At 45.9% G+C, this 17,676-nt stretch overlaps 1 protein-coding gene across 1 annotated transcript in view; it reads right to left on the bottom strand.

Moving 5' to 3' along the window:
* Positions 1-2,443: 2,443 nt before the first annotated feature.
* ALG14 (ALG14 UDP-N-acetylglucosaminyltransferase subunit) overlaps positions 2,444-17,676 on the bottom strand; it is a 107,769-nt gene continuing 92,536 nt past the window's right edge. Inside the window, exon 4 of the mRNA XM_002715847.5 lies at positions 2,444-5,624. Within this exon, the coding sequence (XP_002715893.1) occupies positions 5,394-5,624 (231 nt within the window). The 3' untranslated portion in view covers positions 2,444-5,393. The remainder of the gene's footprint in view (positions 5,625-17,676) is intronic.

Raw genomic sequence — 17,676 nt, 5'->3', positions numbered from 1 at the left:
ACAAAAGGCATGGGGCAGGTGTGATGGCACAGGGGGTTAAGCTGCTCACTGGAATGCCCACATCCCATATCGGAGTTCCTGGTTTGAGTCCTGCCTACTCTGCTTCTGATCCAGTGTTCTGCTAATGCATCCTGGGAGGCAGCAGATGGCTCAAGTGCTTGAGCCCCTGCCACGCATGTGGGTGACCGGATAGAGTTTTGGGCTCCTGGCTTCAACATTTGGGAAGTGAATCAACAGATGGAAGAGCTTTCTCTCTGTCACTCTGTCTTGTAAGTAGATTAAAATAAATGAACACATACAAACACACATACACACACACACGCATGCATGTGTGTGCAAATAATTATCTAGGGATAAGGGAAGAGAATGAAAACCGAAGAATGGTTCCAAAGTTTGTTGCTTGAGAGATATGACAGGCTACTAGGACCAGCATCAGTTTACTACTCCAGAGGGAAAGGAGGAGCTGTGTTTACAAGGAGTTGGCAACCAGAATACAATTGTAGATGATTTAATTTTATAGCACTGGAGGCATGATCCCTAACGGAAAGAGCTTGAGGCAGACAAGATTTGCGTGTCTGCTCTTGGTGTGTGCTCTTAGTGTCAGAGCTGAACTGCACAGCGGACAGCCTGCTAATACTTGTGACAGTGTTCTTAGCACTGACCCAAAGTGCTTAATACCTGGATACCTGGCTATCAGACTCCAGTGGGGGACAAGGCTTTGCAGAAAATATAAACCAGTGATCCAGCGCAAGGACCTGCACAGGAAGGGGGTAAGTTTCCTAATTTTAACCTACCCTGTATCTTGGGAGGCTCAAATAAACAACGTGCTCCAAGATGCTTTCCTAAGGGGGAAGTGTGGGTTATCGCCTTCCCAGTGAGGACCTCTTGCTGTTTAATTTAAAACTGTACAACACTGCTTCTGCGGACATGATTTCATAGCACCCCTCGATCCAGGCGGAAGCTTCCTGTCGTGACTTTAGGGAGTCCTGTCGGAAGCAGATGGGTCTTCTGACGTGGCAGCTGCTGAGAGCTTCGAGCACAGCTGAACCGTCGATGAAAACCTTCCCGGGAAGCAGGTGCAGTTTCCCTGCCTCTCATGCGAAGGCTGAATCAGTTAATTTTTCCTGAATGGTCTCTTACGGTAAAAATTGTATTCCAGAGTGTTTTAAAGGAAATTGAAAAGGACAAGTGAGCTACTGCTCTTCTGCAGTTTGGGTTGAGACAGGCGCACTATCTTTCTGGATGTCACAGAGGAGCACAGCAAGGAGGCTGGCCCTGGACTTCAACAACCTCGAACTAGCCCCCTCGACTTAGAGTGACCCTGGAGGCTTGAATCAGCCATAACAATAACACAGAGCAGAGTATGTGCTCACTTACCAGGCCACAACATGCCCCTGGCCTGGCTTAGAACGTGTGGACGGGAGCCTGCACCGAGCGATGAGACTTCTAAGCTCTGAGTGTTGTAGCACATACAGATTCTTTCTCTGACATTCCAGGCTAACCACTGTCTAAGTCAGGCTCTGCAAAACATCTGGGACGTATGTTTCTGGAAAAAATTATGGCATCTTTTCTAGGCCTCCTCCCCGTCTGAGTGTTGCGCGCTCGGGCCCAACAGCAGCTCCTGCGGCGGGATTGCCTGTGGGGCCTGGGCGAGCTGCTCTGCGGCACAGGGCGGCACCAACTGAACTGAACGCAGTGCACTCTCCCTCACAACCGCTTACCTGGTGCTACCTGGGAACAAAACACAGAGCGGAGAGAGATCAGGAATAAAACGTGGATGCTGCTGTCCCTGAGGAAATCATGTTCACTCCAGAAAGTGGAGTTCATTTCATCTCAGGCCCTGGTGGGACCGGTCAAATAGGCCGTCTGATGCTCGAGGCCCGCAGGTCAGTGGGAACACAGCCAGTGCCTGAGATTTGAGGATTGCAATCAAAGCACGATGAACTCCCACTTGACTGCCCCATGGCCGCTGAATCCAGACAGCATAGCACTCTCACTATTAGGAGACTTTGTCTGCCACCTGTATCTCCAGCCAAAACCCAGGAAAATGTCCCAGTGATAGATGTGTCTACATACCTGGTTCAAGGAAAGGTTTCCTCAAAGAACAGGAAAGGCTAGATGAGCCTCAGCGTTTTGGAAAAAAAAATTATTTATTTGAAAGGCAGGAAGAGCGAGCCCCAAATGACTGCAATGGTGGGGGTAGGCCATACTGAGGCCAAGAGCTGGGAGCTCAATCCAGGTCTCCTACCCGGGTGGCAGGAAGCCAGTTACTTGAACCATCACCACTGTCTGCATTAGCAGAAAGCTGGAGTGTGTATGAAACCCAGCTAGTCCAACTTGGGTGTCTCGAGTGGCGCCTTCAACCCTTGCCCCTCAGCACTCTAATCACATCATCTTGGGTGATCATGCTTCTTTTCAGTCAAATTCAATCTCTTCCATTAATCATGTACCATTCCTTTATTAGATTTATGTCATACTTTGCAAACAAAAGGTTTAGGAGGAAAAACATAAACTGAAATACTACAGGAGGACTTCTCACCTTTTGCTTTGTTAAAGGAGCAGAGCTTGGGGGGAAGGGAAAGAATTTTCTGACTGCAGAGGAGCTACTTGGATCAGGCACTGTACCAGGTGTTCTACTTCTGTTGTGGTAGATGTGGCCCCAGTAACACAGGGTCTCATGCAGGACCAGCTCCATAATCTTGGGGGGGGGGGCCTAAAATGTGAGTCCCTTGATAAAATTAGTTATTAAGAAATTCAAAGGAGTGACAATATTAACCTTGGAACCCTATGTAAGTGCACAGGCTATATACCCATGAAACAAGCCCCACTCTCAAGCCCGGCTTGAATCCTGGCTGAGCCACTTAATAATCAAGTCATCTGTAGGATGAGCATTGCAATAGTCCCTATCCCATCAAGGTCTTAAAAGAGGATTAAAAGAGATAATACGGGACTGGTGCTGCGGCACAGTGGCTAGGGCCGCCGCCTGCAGTGCTGGTTTGAGTCCGGACTGTTCCACTTCCGATCCAGCTCTCTGCTATGGCCTGGGAAAGCAGCAGAAGATGGCCCAAGTGCTTGGGTCCCTGTACCAGCGTGGGAGAGTGGGAAGAAATTCCTGGCTCCTGGCTTTGGATTGGTGCAGCTCTGGCTGTTGCAGCCAATTGGGGAGTGAACCAACGGATGGAAGACCTTTCTCTCTCTCTGCCTCTTTTTCTCCGTATAACTCTTTCAAATAAATAAATAAATATTAAAAAAAAAGAGAGATAATACTTCAAAAGTGTTTAGCAGAACACCTGGCATACAGTAAGCACCATATCCACCATGTGTAGTAAGTGCATTAGGATACTTCAGAAAGTTTGTGGAAACGGGGCAGGTGTTTATTGCAGTGGTGGGGATGCTGCCTGCGACGGCAACAGCCTGTGTCAGCCTGGGCTCCGGTCTCAGCTCTGCTTCCTATTCCAGCTTCCTGCTGATGTGCACTCTGGGAAGCAGCAGATGACAGCTCTAGTATTTGTGTTCCTGTCACCTGTGTGGGAGGCCTGGATTGAGTTCTGGGCTCCAGCCTTAGCTACTGCAGGTATTTGGGAAGTGAACCTGTGGGATGGAAGAAATCTCCCTGTCTCTTTTTCTGCTTTTCAAATAAATAAAATAAACATCCATTTTTAAATAGGTTTGCAGAGAAACAAAGTTAAGTAAGTTTAGGGGTGAATGTTTGGTATAGCTGTAAATGGCACTTTAGGGGCCAGCACTGTGGTATAGCAGGTTAAGCTATGGTCTGAGGCACTGGCATCCCATATAAGCACTGGTTAAAGTCCTGGCTGCTCCACTTTCAATCCAGCTCCCTGGTAATGCGCCTAGGAAAGCACTAGAAGATGGCCCAAATGCTTGGGCCCTTGCACTTGTGTGGCTATTTGGGCAGTGAACCAGCAGAAGGAAGATCTGCCTCTCTGCCCTTCTAATAAATATAAATAAATAAAAATTGGAGCAAAAACAAACAACAACAAAAAAACAATGATCTTTAAAAAGATGTTAACTTTGCTGCAAAAAAACTTTTCAGGGACCAGCACTGTGGCATAGTAGGCTGAGCCTCCGCCTGTGGCACTGGCACCCAATGGGTGCTGGTTCGTGTCCCAGCTGTTCCTCTTCCAATCCAGCTCTCTGCTTATAGATTGGGAAAGCAGTGGAAGATGGCCCAAGTGCTTGGACCCTGCACCCACATAGGAGACCCAGAAGAAGCTCCTGGATTCTGGCTTTGGATCGGCCTAGCTCCAGCAGTTAAGGCCATTTAGTTTGTGAACCTGCAGATGGAAGACCTCTCTCTCTGTCTCTCCCTCTCTCTGTAACTCTGCCTCAAATATGTGAATAAAAAATCTTAAAAAAATTTTTTTTGGAATCCATGCAAAGTTTTCTATACTCCACTGTGTGGAGGCCCCTGGCATACACTGGCAATCCTAACCATCTCCCAATGGCAGAGATGGTCATTCACTTGAATTCCTTAATTTTGTCTTTAACAAGGGACTCACGTTCAGGATCCCGAAGATTATGGAGGTGCTCATGCTTGAGACTGTGCTCTCACTGAGGCCACATCTGCTGCAACAAAGCGGAGCACCCGGTGCAGTGTCTGGCCCAGGTAGCTCCTTTGCAACCACAGTCGGGACAGTGCGAATTCACTAGAATGTGCTTTCAATGTTTTGAGAGTTTGGATTCCTCACACATAGAATCATGCTTTTATTATCACCTTTTAATTTATTTTAACACTTGAACAAGAGATTTTAAAAGATATTTTGGATTGAGGCCAATCACTCGAAAAACAAGACTGAACAACAACAACAACAAGAGACACTGGTTTAGGCTCGGGTTCTGGAAGCCTGCAGAATGCAAGTTGTCATGAAGCCAATTTAATATGACTGCTTCCTTTACGCCGCAAGGGTTCACTGGGGACATCACCGCTTCCATACAGGAAATAAAGCCTGTTGTTGTATCCAAACAAAAACGAAGAAATACCTTTCTTTCCTTTTTATAAAGCAGATACTTGGGGAAAAAAAAGCTATGGAGCAGGAAATGTTACTAATCATACAAACTCTATATTTAGGTTAAGAAAAAAACCACTCTGTAAACAGAAGATAACTTGTAGTCAGTGATATTTTTTTTCTAGAGAAGAAATCTGGTAAAAAGAGGCATAAATATTTCATGTCTACAGCGTATCATGTTTGTTTTATGAGCAGTCTCAGTGTCGTCACTGAGTTATCTGCACATTTTGTTTTCAGTCTCCTGACCATCAGTAACTGCCGGGACTTTCAGAAGCCTTCACAGTAAATATGTGGGTTCCCACCCCACCCCCACTTAAATACCATGGTCCACGGCAAGACTCTGAAGACCTAGTACTTTGCCCTTTGTCAAACGATTCGCCCGAGGTACACAGACTTGGGGTACTTCTCCTTCAGAGTCGGCCACTGCACAACGAGGTAATCTGAGAGGTGAAGCAGAATCTTTCCCGACAGGGATAAGGTTTCCACCCGGCAGATGCTTTCCACGTAGACAATGATCACTTTCTTTATCCCTAGAATCCCGAGGAGCAGGGCGGATATGCAGATAGGAACACATGTTCCCGGTCCGTTACACAGCACCTTTAAAAGAGAAAAAAAGCTGAAGGTCACACTGAAATACGGAACAGGCCTCCTGCATCTAGAAGTCTGATCTTGGAGGGGTTGTGTTTGTTATTCTAGTCCGTCTTCCTTTGTCAAGAGCCAGGATGTGGCGCGGGGCATGTGTACGCCTGTGCACTCACAGGGCTGTGTCCTGTGTCACTGTGTCCTCTGGGTGCTCCTGCTTCCAGCTGCGTGGCCTGGGGCAAATCATCTAACGTCCAGCTTTGAGCATTAGCACGGTACCTGGCACTCGGTCGGCACTCACTGGACGGCATGAGCTGTTCTTCTCTGCTTTGTGGATTGCCAGTGTCACACAGACATATGAAAAACAGATGAAATCAGCTAAGATTCACCCCGTTTTCTTTCATGTACCAGCTGGTTTGTTCTTGATGAAGGGCAAAATGACTAATTACCCAGAATATTTTTGTGGGATTGGAATTATTTTAGGAGTGCAGTCCAACAAGTGGGATATTCAAGAGAAGGCTACCACATGAATGAGATTTTCCCTTGAGAGGGTATAATGCATGCCTGTGCTACAAAACAATTTTAATGCTTTTGAATTCTGCTAGTTTTTACAGAAAGGCTACTGGTTAAAAACAACTGTGTTGACTAATTTAAGAAGAGAAATAAACATTCAACTCACACTGCAATCCTAAATAGCTTTCTCAAGTCTTTCAAAAAATTAGAAGAAACTCCATAGAATTTGTGGTAAGAAAATTTATGACTATCTTCAGAGGAAAAAGAATTTTATGCAACATCTTACTCATATGCTCATGTTGACTGAATTAGTAAAACCTAATAAAGCAGTTTATTCTGTAAGCCTTAAAACTAGATCTTTGTGGCTGTCTACTTGAGCCCAGTGGTCATGATCTGCAGTGTTGCATCATTTTTCCAGCTCCAGGTCCACGTCTCTACTAGACGTCAGAGAACCTTAACAGTCAGATCGACTGTCTAACCAGGCTGCATTTCAGAAGTTTTCCAGACAGCCCCACAGGTATCCTGCCTCCATGTGAACATGGACAAGGCTGGAAAGGCTTGACCAGGGTCACCTGGTCCAGGCCCTACCCTTCCTTCAGGCACACTCACTTGGAACATGATTCACAGAGCTTTTGGAAAAGAGTAGCCTGTTTCAAGTGAGTTTGTTATTTTAGTCCGTCTTCGTCAAGAGTTAGGATGTAGCACAGGGCGTGTGTAAGCCTGTGCACTCGAGAGCACTGTGTCCTCTTGGTTCGTTCGCTTTCTTTCTTTCTCTCTCTAAGATTTACTTATTTATTTGAAAGTTAGAATTAGAGAGAAGAGAGAGAGAGAAAGAAAATCTTCCATCCACTGGTTCACTCCCAAACTGGCCGCAATGGCCAGGCCAAAGCCAGGAGCCAGAAGCATCATCTGGGTCTCCCAAGTGGGTGCAGGGGCCCAAACACTTGGGCCATCTTCCACTATTTTCCCATGCCATCAGCAGGGAGCTGGATCACAGGTGGGGCATCCAGGACTTGAACTGGCACTTATATGCGATGTCGGTGCTGCAAAGGGTGGCTTAACCCACTATGCTACAGCACTGCCCCCAGGGGGCAGTCTTTCTTACAGCGTCCAGAAGCTTCACCTACACTCCAAACCCTTCTGCTGTCATTTATGGGGAACATCCATTCAGCCTTTTTCTTCTTACCAGCAACTGAGTGCTCTAGCTCCTTTTTTAAATCTTTAAGAAAGATTTATTTATCTGAAAGGCAGAGTGGTGGGGGTGGGGGAGATGGCAGGGAGGGAGAGTTGCTTTACTCCCCATATGGCTGCACTAATTAGGTCTGGGCCAAGCCAAAGCCAGGAGCCAGGAGCTCCATCATGGTCTTCCACATGAGTGGCAGGAACCAAACCCTTGAGCCATCTTCCACTGCCTCCTCAGGTACATTAGTAGGGAGCTGGATCTGAAGCAGAGAAGTAGGGACTTGAACACTGGCACTCTGATATGGGATGTGAGTGTTGCAAGTGGTGGCTTAACCTGCTTTGCTGTAACACCAGCCCCCTGTGCTCTCTAGATCATATTTCCTTATCTCCACGAAGCTCCTATGATAACCTTTCTTCATCGACCCTCAAGGTGGTGCAATAAAAGAATAGGGCTGAGAGTCAAGGGGACAGGGGCAGAAAAGCAGCAAGCTAGGTGTGGTGAGTCTGGGCCACAGCAGTAAGGTCAGTCCCCACCTTGGCCCTCCCACCACTATTTATTATATTTTGTTAAAGATTTATTTTATTTATTTGAAAGACAGATGTGTGTGGGGGAGAGAGAGAGAGAGAGAGAGAGAGAGAGAGAGAGAGAGAGAGATCTTCCATCTGCTGGTTCACTCCCAAAATGGCTGCAATGGCTGGGGCTGGGCCAGGTTGAAGGAGCTTCATCCAGGTCTCCCACGTGGATGCAGGGACCCAAGCACCACCACTATTTATTAACAACTCACTATGTACTAAAAACGTGACATGCGCTACTTCTTTATTCAGCCTGCCAGCAACCATGTGAGGCAAGTTTTATTCTTCTTTGTGCAGATGAGGAAGCAGGCACAGGGAGACTGGGCAAGTTGCTTGATCACATATTTAGGGGGTGAAGGATTTATACTGCTTCAGGTCACCTTTTTCCTGTGTGACTCATTTGCCTTATCTAGAAAGTAGGGAGACTGGACTACATGACTTTCCCTATCAGCTCCAGGAGTCTATAATCCTATGACTCTAATTTGCCTGTATCTTTATCTTAAGCCTAAATTATGAACTTGCTCAGAACTCTTAAAATCCTCTAAGTGCAAAGTGTTAGAGATAATTTGGACTAGATAATTTTTATTGTGGGGTCCTCTCTTGTGCACCACAAGATGTTTATCAGTGTCCCTGGCCTCTGCCAATGAGATTCCAATAGCCCAGACAATCAAGAAGAATGCCTCTGAGCATTCCAAATGTTGACAATCACTGTATTAATGGGCTCTCTTATCCTCAGATCATGGATGTTGCTTTTCTCAATATTCTCTTCAATAGTATAGAGCAAAATAAAAAACACAGCTAAGAAAATAATGTAAGGATTGCTTGTTGGATTTTGAATGTCATAAAAACATTATCACATTTGTTGCCTTTTAAAGTGTACATAACTACATGATCTGGCTGACTCTCTAAAAAGAAACAATATAAAAGTCTGTGGTACAACAGAACCACAAAACCATAAAGAAAAAAAACTAATCTCATAGAAAACTTAGACTAAGAAAAGCTATTTTTAATTAAACACAGGTTTTAAGTTTTATAGGTTTTGAGTTTTATAGCAGCATAGGCAAAAAAGCTTTTTAAAAATGTGGATTAGGGAGTATTCCTTATTCAAGGAAGCATACCAGAGAGACTTATTCCAAGCACTGAACAAAACAGATGCAACTCAGCCAGCCTGGGTAAACAAGGTGTCAATATAACACAACGGTTGAAGCTATCTTTTTAATTTTATAAAAATCATAGAAATATTCTTCACATTTCCATTTCTTATAATATAAATCCTCAGTGAATACAGGACCATGACCCTGGCCATCTTTCTTTCTCACTGCTCTGTCAGCTCCTACGGGCAGAGCCTACTTCTAGGACAATCTGTATTCTGCACTTGAAATTCAGGCACTGAGTAAATTTTGCTAGAAGGAGAGAGCAAAGAGGTCAGGGAGGAGTGAAGCCTTCTTTGCCTATCCTTTGTGGAGTCAAATGTGTCCCTTGTCAGACTTGACCCCACACACATACCATAAACATGTGATTGGCTAAAACCAAAGCCTTTTTTTAAAATCATCTTACATCCATTCACCTGTTTCCTGGCGAATCTCTGTATCCCTTGCTTTCAATTTAAGTTCTTGTTGACTCCACACCCAGCTTTAAGGAGAGGACAGAAGACTCCCATCCAACTGTCTGACTCAGGTTTGAAAAGCCAGAATATCAGGTTCTACTCATGAAAGTTGCTGGTTCAAAGAAGAGCATGTAATTGAGTGGTTGAGAAACCATGAGACACACAGGGACATGTGCTGGAGCTGCTGAGAGAGCAGTACAAAAGGATGCTAGGAAGATGGGGACCTGGTGTTGTTGACATTTCTCTTGCCACCATATGGAGACGTTGAGAATGAAGCAAACACAAAGGAGAGCAGAGCTGAGAGATGAAGCCAGACCAAGTCCCAAAGGCAGCATTTAAGACCCATGAGCCCAGCCGTGCCTGAAGGAAACCAGATCTATCCCCAGACTTGCCAGGTATGTGAGGGAATACATTCCAGTTTTGCTTAAGCCAGTTTGAATCAGGGTTTCTGTCACAAGCAATAAGAAGCACATGAATTGACACAGCCCTTTATTTTGTCTAACTCCCCGACTGGCCCCTGACCATCTGCAGAGGCAACCAGTGGTACAATATGAGTATGTGTGTTGGATGAATTAACAAATCAATAAGCTTCTCTGAAAGCAGGAAGTTCAAGAGACAGACTAGAGACAATATAAGTTACAGGTCTAGAGAGTAGAAGGAAGCCAGGGCTAATATAAACACGAAGCCAGGAGGGCCCAGGAGCCAGACCAAGGAGCAAGAATAGTTACAACAGGATTTCTCTTTCGTAGATTTAGGTGATCATAGGTCGAGTCCTGCTGGCTGAACCATTACATCTGCATGTAGAAGAAGACATATTTAACTTGACTAGTCTGCACTTGTCTCCTCAGCCCAAGAGGAAACCTCCATACAAAATATGGGCCAAGACCTTTGGGGTCCTGGGTTGGTTTGTAAGCCAGACACCACGAAGTTGAGGTGATCCATGAAAGAGTACGTGAAGGTAAGGATGGAAGCCAGATAAGGAGTCCAACTAAGGCTTCAATCTTAAGAGACCAGACAGAGAAGTGGAGTCCAACTCTGAGGCAGTGGCCTGAAAACCGGGCTTTCTGACAGCTTCTTGGTGGGAGTGGAGGCTGGGGATAAGTCATGAACTACAGGAACATCGCTTCAGGGAAGGTTGCATTGAGCTCTGAGGATCATGGATAAAACCAGAAAACTAGAGCCCACTGTTAAAGTTGGCTCAGGCACGTGACCTGGAAGTCACATGTCCTCTCAAAATCAGCACTTCCGTTTACAGGAGAGCTCCATGCTGCAGACTGATAAATGAATGAGATGAGGAAGGGGGCAAACAGTGACATGCAGGAATAATCAGGAGACACAGGAAGAAGAGAAGCTTCCAGGAAGGCTTCACAGGGAGCAAGGTCAAGTAAGGCACTTTATTTATTTATTTTTTTGACAGGCAGAGTGGACAGTGAGAGAGAGAGACAGAGAGAAAGGTCTTCCTTTGCCATTGGTTCACCTTCCAATGGCCGCCATGGCCGGCGCGCTGTGGCCGGCGCACCGCACTGATCCGAAGGCAGGAGCCAGGTGCTTCTCCTGGTCTCCCAAGGGGTGCAGGGCCCAAGCACTTGGGCCATCCTCCACTGCACTCCCTGGCCACAGCAGAGAGCTGGCCTGGAAGAGGGGCAACTGGGACAGAATCCGGTGCCCCGACCGGGACTAGAACCTGGTGTGCCAGCGCCGCTAGGCGGAGGATTAGCCTAGTGAGCCCCGGCGCCGGCCCAAGTAAGGCACTTTAAGAATGGCTACAGGAAAATCACAAGGCCCCTGCCTACCTTCCAGAGTGTGTCAAAGATGGTGAAGCAATCAATAATGTGTGTGTGTGTGTGTGTGTGTGTGTGTTTGCAGCCAGCAAAGTTACAGAGACAGAGAAGAAATGTTCAGTTGAGAAGAGTAATGGGAGCCTCAGAGATGGCTCTTTCAGCGAGTCACTGGTTTAAACACAGGGCAGGCGAAGAGACAGTTGCTGTGGGAGAGTAGCCTTAGGTAGTAGCTGGAAGAAATCAGCAGGGATGGAGGGGGGTCTTACAGAATGGAATAAATGCCCTACCTGTCAAAATAAGGATCAGCGAGAGCCAAGTGATGGTGGGGGAAGAACTGGTTACACAGATGAAGGTGAGGTTTCAACACAGGGAGAGAAGAGCAAGAATTCAGAGTATTTGCTTTGTGAGGAAAATCATACTTTTATGAGAACACAATAAAGAATAAAAATGGTGGCACAGGAAGTCTACCTTGAATGGACATTCTTTTAAATATTAATAACTTTTCAGCTCAATATGAAAAATACAGAGAAGCACAAATAAGAAAATAGTGCTTCTATTATGACCAATTTGTTAACATTTTGGCATATTTCCTAATTGATGTCTTAAATATACATTTATACGTTAATATAAAATATGTTAATATATGCACATATATAATTGTGACCTTATATATAAAGTCCTTTTTAGTTATACTTTTGTTTATTTTTCCAGAACTTTTAAGAAACCTATTATTTCTGGCCGGCATTGCGGATCACTTGGCTAATCCTCAGCCTGCAGTGCTGGCACCCCGGGTTCTAGTGCTGGTTGAGGCACTGGGTTCTGTCCTGGTTGCTCCTCTTCCATTCCAGCTCTCTGCTGTGGCCTGGGAAGGCAGTGGAGGATGGCCCAAGTGCTTGGGTCTTGCACCTGCATGGGAGAACAGGAGGAAGCACCTGGCTCCTGGCTTCGGATCAGTGCAGCGCGCCGGCCGTAGAGGCCATTTGGGGGGTGAACCAATGGAAAGGAAGACCTTTCTCTCTGTCTCTCTCTCTCACTGTCTAAATCTGCCTGTCAAAAAAAAAAAAAAAAAAAAAAAAAGAAAAGAAAAATGAAAAAGAAACCTATTATTTTTAACAGCTGAATATATTTAACCCTATGAATATAATTCTTTTAACCATTCCTTTATTAATGAAAATGTTTCTTTTTTTTAAAGATTTCATTTATTTATTTGAGAGGTAGAGTTACAGAGAGAGGGAGAGACAGAGTGAAAAGTCTTCCATCTACTTGTTCTTTCCCCAAATGGCTGCAACGGCTGGAGCTGGGCCAATCTGAAGCCAGGAGCCAGGAGCTTCTTCACAATCTCCCACATGCGTGCAGGGGCCCAAGCACTTGGGCCCTTCTCCACTGCTTTCCCAGGAATATTAGCAGGGCGCTCAACTGTAAGTAGAGCAGCTGGGGCTCTAACACCTTCAGCAGTGGCTTTACCCTCTATGCCACAACACAGGCCCCTCTCAGCTCTTTCTGAAGAGTTGCCCATCTGGCCTGTCAGATGCACTGCCTCATTAAACTGTGCTACCTTGCTTACCACTACTTTCTGTCTCACATCTGAAATTTTCTTCTACTGCTTTCTCAGGCCTTTAGCAGACAGCTGGATCAGAATAGGAGCAGCAAGACACGAAACAGCGCCCATATGCAATGCTGGCACTGCTGGCAGAGGCTTAACCTGCTACGCCACAGGGCTGGCTCCGAAAATGGTTATTGTTGGAAATTTAAGCTTTTTTTTTTTCCCCCCTATGATGTTACAAACCTCTTTGTATATAAATCTGTGGTGCCTAAAGTTTTAATTTAGCATTGAACTACATTCCAGAGTTCTAGCTGAGTGAGAGGTTAGAAGAAATAGCTTCAAAGACTTAGAAAGTTGTGCAAAGTTTCATGAAACGATTGTTAGGGATCAGGAATGGGCCATGTGGTCCTTTTGTTCGGTTTCATCCCTGCCTAGAATCCCCCTGAGCGATGCTCCACTGTGAGAGCTGTGGTAGTAGGCAGCCCCATCTCTCAAGGCAGAAGTGAGCCAGCCCTTTACACCGCTCTTTACAAAACAGCCAGCCCGTGATCTGACCAGATGTCTGCCTACAGAGGCAGGGATGCGGGGGAATCGTTTCTGGTGGCAAAGGTGCCCTGGGCAGGCTCCAGCATCCAGTGCCAGTGGTGCCGGCTGCAGTGCTGTGGCCGTGGAATGTTGGCTGTGGTTCTAGCTGTGTGGCTCCCACTTTATTCCTCTGTTTTCTAAGTCTACTTTACTAACATTCCTGGTAATTCTGAGAGTTCTCAATAGCCTTTCACTAAAATTCTTTTTCTGCTTCAGTAAGCCAGAGTGGATTCCTATGGCGTGCCACCAAGAACGCTAACTAGCATGGGAGGAACACAGATTTTCTGAGAGCAGCAGATGCAGCGCTGGAGAAGGCACAGATCCTGTCAGAGCAGCCACAGGATTTCCTCAGGCAGGGCTAAAAGCACGGGGCCACCAGGCAGGGCTAAAAGCACGGGGCCACGCACACAGGAAGCAGACGCAGTGAACACGGAAGAGGAGTACCCAGCAGATGGAGACCAGTGAGAGCCCAGGGTAGGGAAAAACAAAGCAAAAGGCGTCGACCAAGAAAGGAAGGAAGAGGGCAAGAGCAGTGGGATGAAGGCCTCAGAAAACCGTAGAAAAGCATCTGAGAGCCATCCAGGGAGTGACGCAGAAAATGCAGTCGGAGGGCAGGTGGTCTTTCACGCGCACAGGACCGGAAGGCTGGGGTGAAGTCTGAGGAAAGGCAGAGCTGAATGGCAGCCTTCAGCGGAGGTGGACAGCAGGAAGGAAGAGGATGTGCGACAGATGGCACAGAGTGTTCGCTTGGCTCACACCACGGTACACTGGCTCTCTTCTTTTTTATGAATATTTAATCATTTGAGTAGTAACACTTAAATGGAAACATCCAAATACCAAAACCAACATGAAACAACCAAATAAATCCTAAACACTCGAATCATCCATCAGTTGAGAATGTTCAAGGTCTCTCAAATTCTGTTGCCTACACGGTGTTCCCAGAGTCCTTAGCATCGTGCAGATTGCTTTGCGAGGTCCACTTTGCCACTGCTGCAACGACTTGTAGTCTGTGTTTCTGGACAGGTCTGAGTCGCTCTGCTGCATGAGCATGCCAGGTCATCCAGCCCTGCTTCTCTCTCTCTTTAGCCAGGCACAGTCAGAAAGGGAAGTTACAAATTGCTTTTTATTAGGCTAACGTACTAAAAACAACGTTTTAAGGATACCAAATTTATTTCTGGTTCCTCAAATATCAGTTGCTTGAACTTTGCTTGGTGACAACTAGAAACAAAAAAACAAAATTGTTCTCAAGTTAATAACTGGGAAGAACAGTAAAACTTGGGTCGTGTAGGCTCCTGACCAATTGATAAGTTCCCTGTATTGACACTGGTTTACTTGGGTCTATTCAGAATGTGTCTGTTCTTTGTGTACTCATATTACCTGCCGAGAGGCTGAATAACATAGTATGTAGGGACCAGGTTTTTTTAAGATTTATTTATTTATTAATTCCACATCTCAGTTTGCCCATTCGTGAAGTCACCCACTCCAGAAATATATTTTTAAAAATTTATTTATTTATTTATTTGAAAGTCAGAGTTATAGAAGGAAAGAGGGAGGGACAGAGAGAGAGAGGTCTGACATCCACTGGTTCACTCCCTAAGTGGCCACAACAGATGGGGCTGAGCCAGGCTAAAGACAGGAGCCAGGAGGTTTGTCCGGGTCTCCCATGTGGGTGGCAGGGTTCCAAGGACTCGGGACATTCTCCACTGCCTTCCCCAAGCCATTAGCAGGGAGCTGGATCAGAAGTGGAGCAGCTGGGACATGAATCGGTGCCTATAGGGATGCTAGCATCACAGGAGGCAGCTTTACCCTTTATGCCACAAAGCCACCACACCCCAGAAACATTTTACTGAACAAAGATAATATGCCAGGTACTGTTCTGGGCATTTGGGATGTATTTGTGAACAAAAGTTTCTGCCCTACAAAGTTTTCAGGCCAGGAGGTGGGCAGCAAGCAAGGCACACAGAGGAACACGTAGCATAAAGCAAGGAAAGGGAATGGTGATTTAGAGATCTCTGAGGAGGTGATGTATGAACTTGTGTTGGTGCAATGGAATGTTATTCCAGGCAGGAGCAGAGATGATCTGGAGTACGAGGAAGGAGAGAGGATGCTATAGATTTGTGGACTGTGAGCTACCAAGGGCCATGAAGAGGGCTTGAGGAGCAGGAGCAGGGGAGGAGTAGGAACTTGAGATAGATTTTAGTCAAACAGTGCTAAGGCCCAGGTGAAAGTACACCTCAGGGCCTTCAACCTCCTGCACTGAGCAATGCAATGAAAGATGCAGGGTAAGATGGTTTTGTCCTACCGGTTCTTAGGGGAAGGTGGATTAACATTTTCTCTTCTTAGGAGTCTGTAACCGTAAGGTAGAGACAGCTAGGGATGGGAGTTGTAATCCAACCAGAAGCAGACAGAGGAGGGGAAAACAGCATCTCCAACAGTGTTGCTGCTGAGACTAAATGAGACATGTAAAGCATTTAACACAGTGCCTGACCACGGCAGAACGTCAATCCAGGGTAGCCATGACGACAGAAGTAAAGTCAATGCTGATGGCCATTTCCCAGCTTTCAGAGTACCCTGTGAAACAAAGGCCCGCGTCTTATGAAAGACAAGAGATTACGTGGCTTGTTCCAGCCTTGTCCTGAAGGCCTGCTGTTCTGTCAGGGCATGGCACTGACCAAGCACATCTGTCCTTCTAGTATACCTAACAGTAACTCAACCCTTCATTTTGGTGTCTTTATCTTCCCAGTGATATTGTTTGCCCTGCCTCATCCACTCCATGTTGACACTTGTAGGAAAGGGCTTGATTTTTACAGCAGTACTTTCTGGATTTTCACAGATGGGGATGGCTGGAGGATTCTAGAGTTTGCCTGGCTCTGGATCCACAGTGCCTGGATAGTGTACTTTTCAGACTATAGCCAAATGGCCTTGGAGGTCTATGGTCATAACCTGTTGAACTGGCCTGCTGACATGATGGATAACCCTGCCCTTGTTCATTTCAAGACAAGTGTTAGCTATTTTTACCCTTGTCTTTGAAATAACACTTCCCAACCTACTTGTGATTACCTTGATTTTCTGGGGGGAGGGGAGAATTTGGAAATGCAGAGTTACAGGATGGAAGATACACAGGTGGCACAGGCATCCAGACATTGGGCTCCGATGGCCCTCCCACAGGTCTGGGACACCAAACTGTGACTCTGATGCATGTTAGGAAAATCCTGCAGACCCAAGACTACACAGCTTGGACAAAAACACTCTGCTGGATTCTGCTTCACCTTAAATGCAAGGCAGGCCAAAGAGCTCCAACATTGTCAGGGCTGGTATTCCAGTTCCTTGCCTTGATGTTCCACCATGAAAGACAGATACATAAATAAAATAAAAATTTAAAATGTTTTGTCTGAGTGGTCAGGCCCTGCTGGCTTAGCACCATCACTAGAGATCCCTGGCAGGTGAACCAAACATTGTTTTCCCAGCTTTTCTGGCTCTTCCTACTTTTAGTTGAGGAAACAAAATCTTTCAGGTTTCCTGTTCTCTGAATCAAATGGTCAAGGGGACAATTTCCTGACTTCCTACTCTTATTGGTTGTTTGCTTTGAATGTATTTTCACCCTCTGAAATGATGTCCCCAAGGTCTCTGAACCCTACAAATACTGTATTTCCCCTAATGAAACAGAGCTCTCAAAAGTACAGATAGGTGGAGCTGGATGCAGCCTGGCACATCATTTGGTTCAGTGCCCCCCTTCAGCTGGAGGAAGAGGGGGAACATACTGACGGTTACCAGGCACCTGCTACTGGCTAGGCACAGAGCCTACAGTGGCATTCTGCACCCTGTTAACTTTCTGTACCCCTTAGCTGTGGGACACGGGTTTCAAGACTCCTAGTGGGTGTCTGGAACTGTGGCTAGTACTGAGCCCTGTATACACTATTATAAAGTGTACTTTGTAAATTAGGTACAGTAAATTTACAGTTATGATAACATACTGTGGACCTTAGCAACTCAGTTATGGATTTTTTTTCCCTTTCCTTATTAAGTCAAGAACATTCACTTAAAGGAAACATTCTATGGTTTCTTTTTGGTATATTCAAATTGCCAGCATCACTATTCTTGCATTTTGTGGCAATTATTAAGTAAAATACAGGCTACTTGAACACAAGCACTGCTGGATGGTGACCATCGATCTGATAACCAAGGAGGCTACCCAGTGACTAACAGGCAGGTAGGGCACACAGTGCCAATAGAGTGGACAGAGAGGATTTGGCAGCAGGCATCTGGCTCAGCCCACAGTCATGA

The sequence above is a fragment of the Oryctolagus cuniculus genome, chromosome 7 (genome assembly GCF_964237555.1).
Source record: "Oryctolagus cuniculus chromosome 7, mOryCun1.1, whole genome shotgun sequence".
Lineage (NCBI taxonomy): Eukaryota > Metazoa > Chordata > Mammalia > Lagomorpha > Leporidae > Oryctolagus > Oryctolagus cuniculus.
This window is presented reverse-complemented; position numbering and strand designations above follow the sequence as displayed.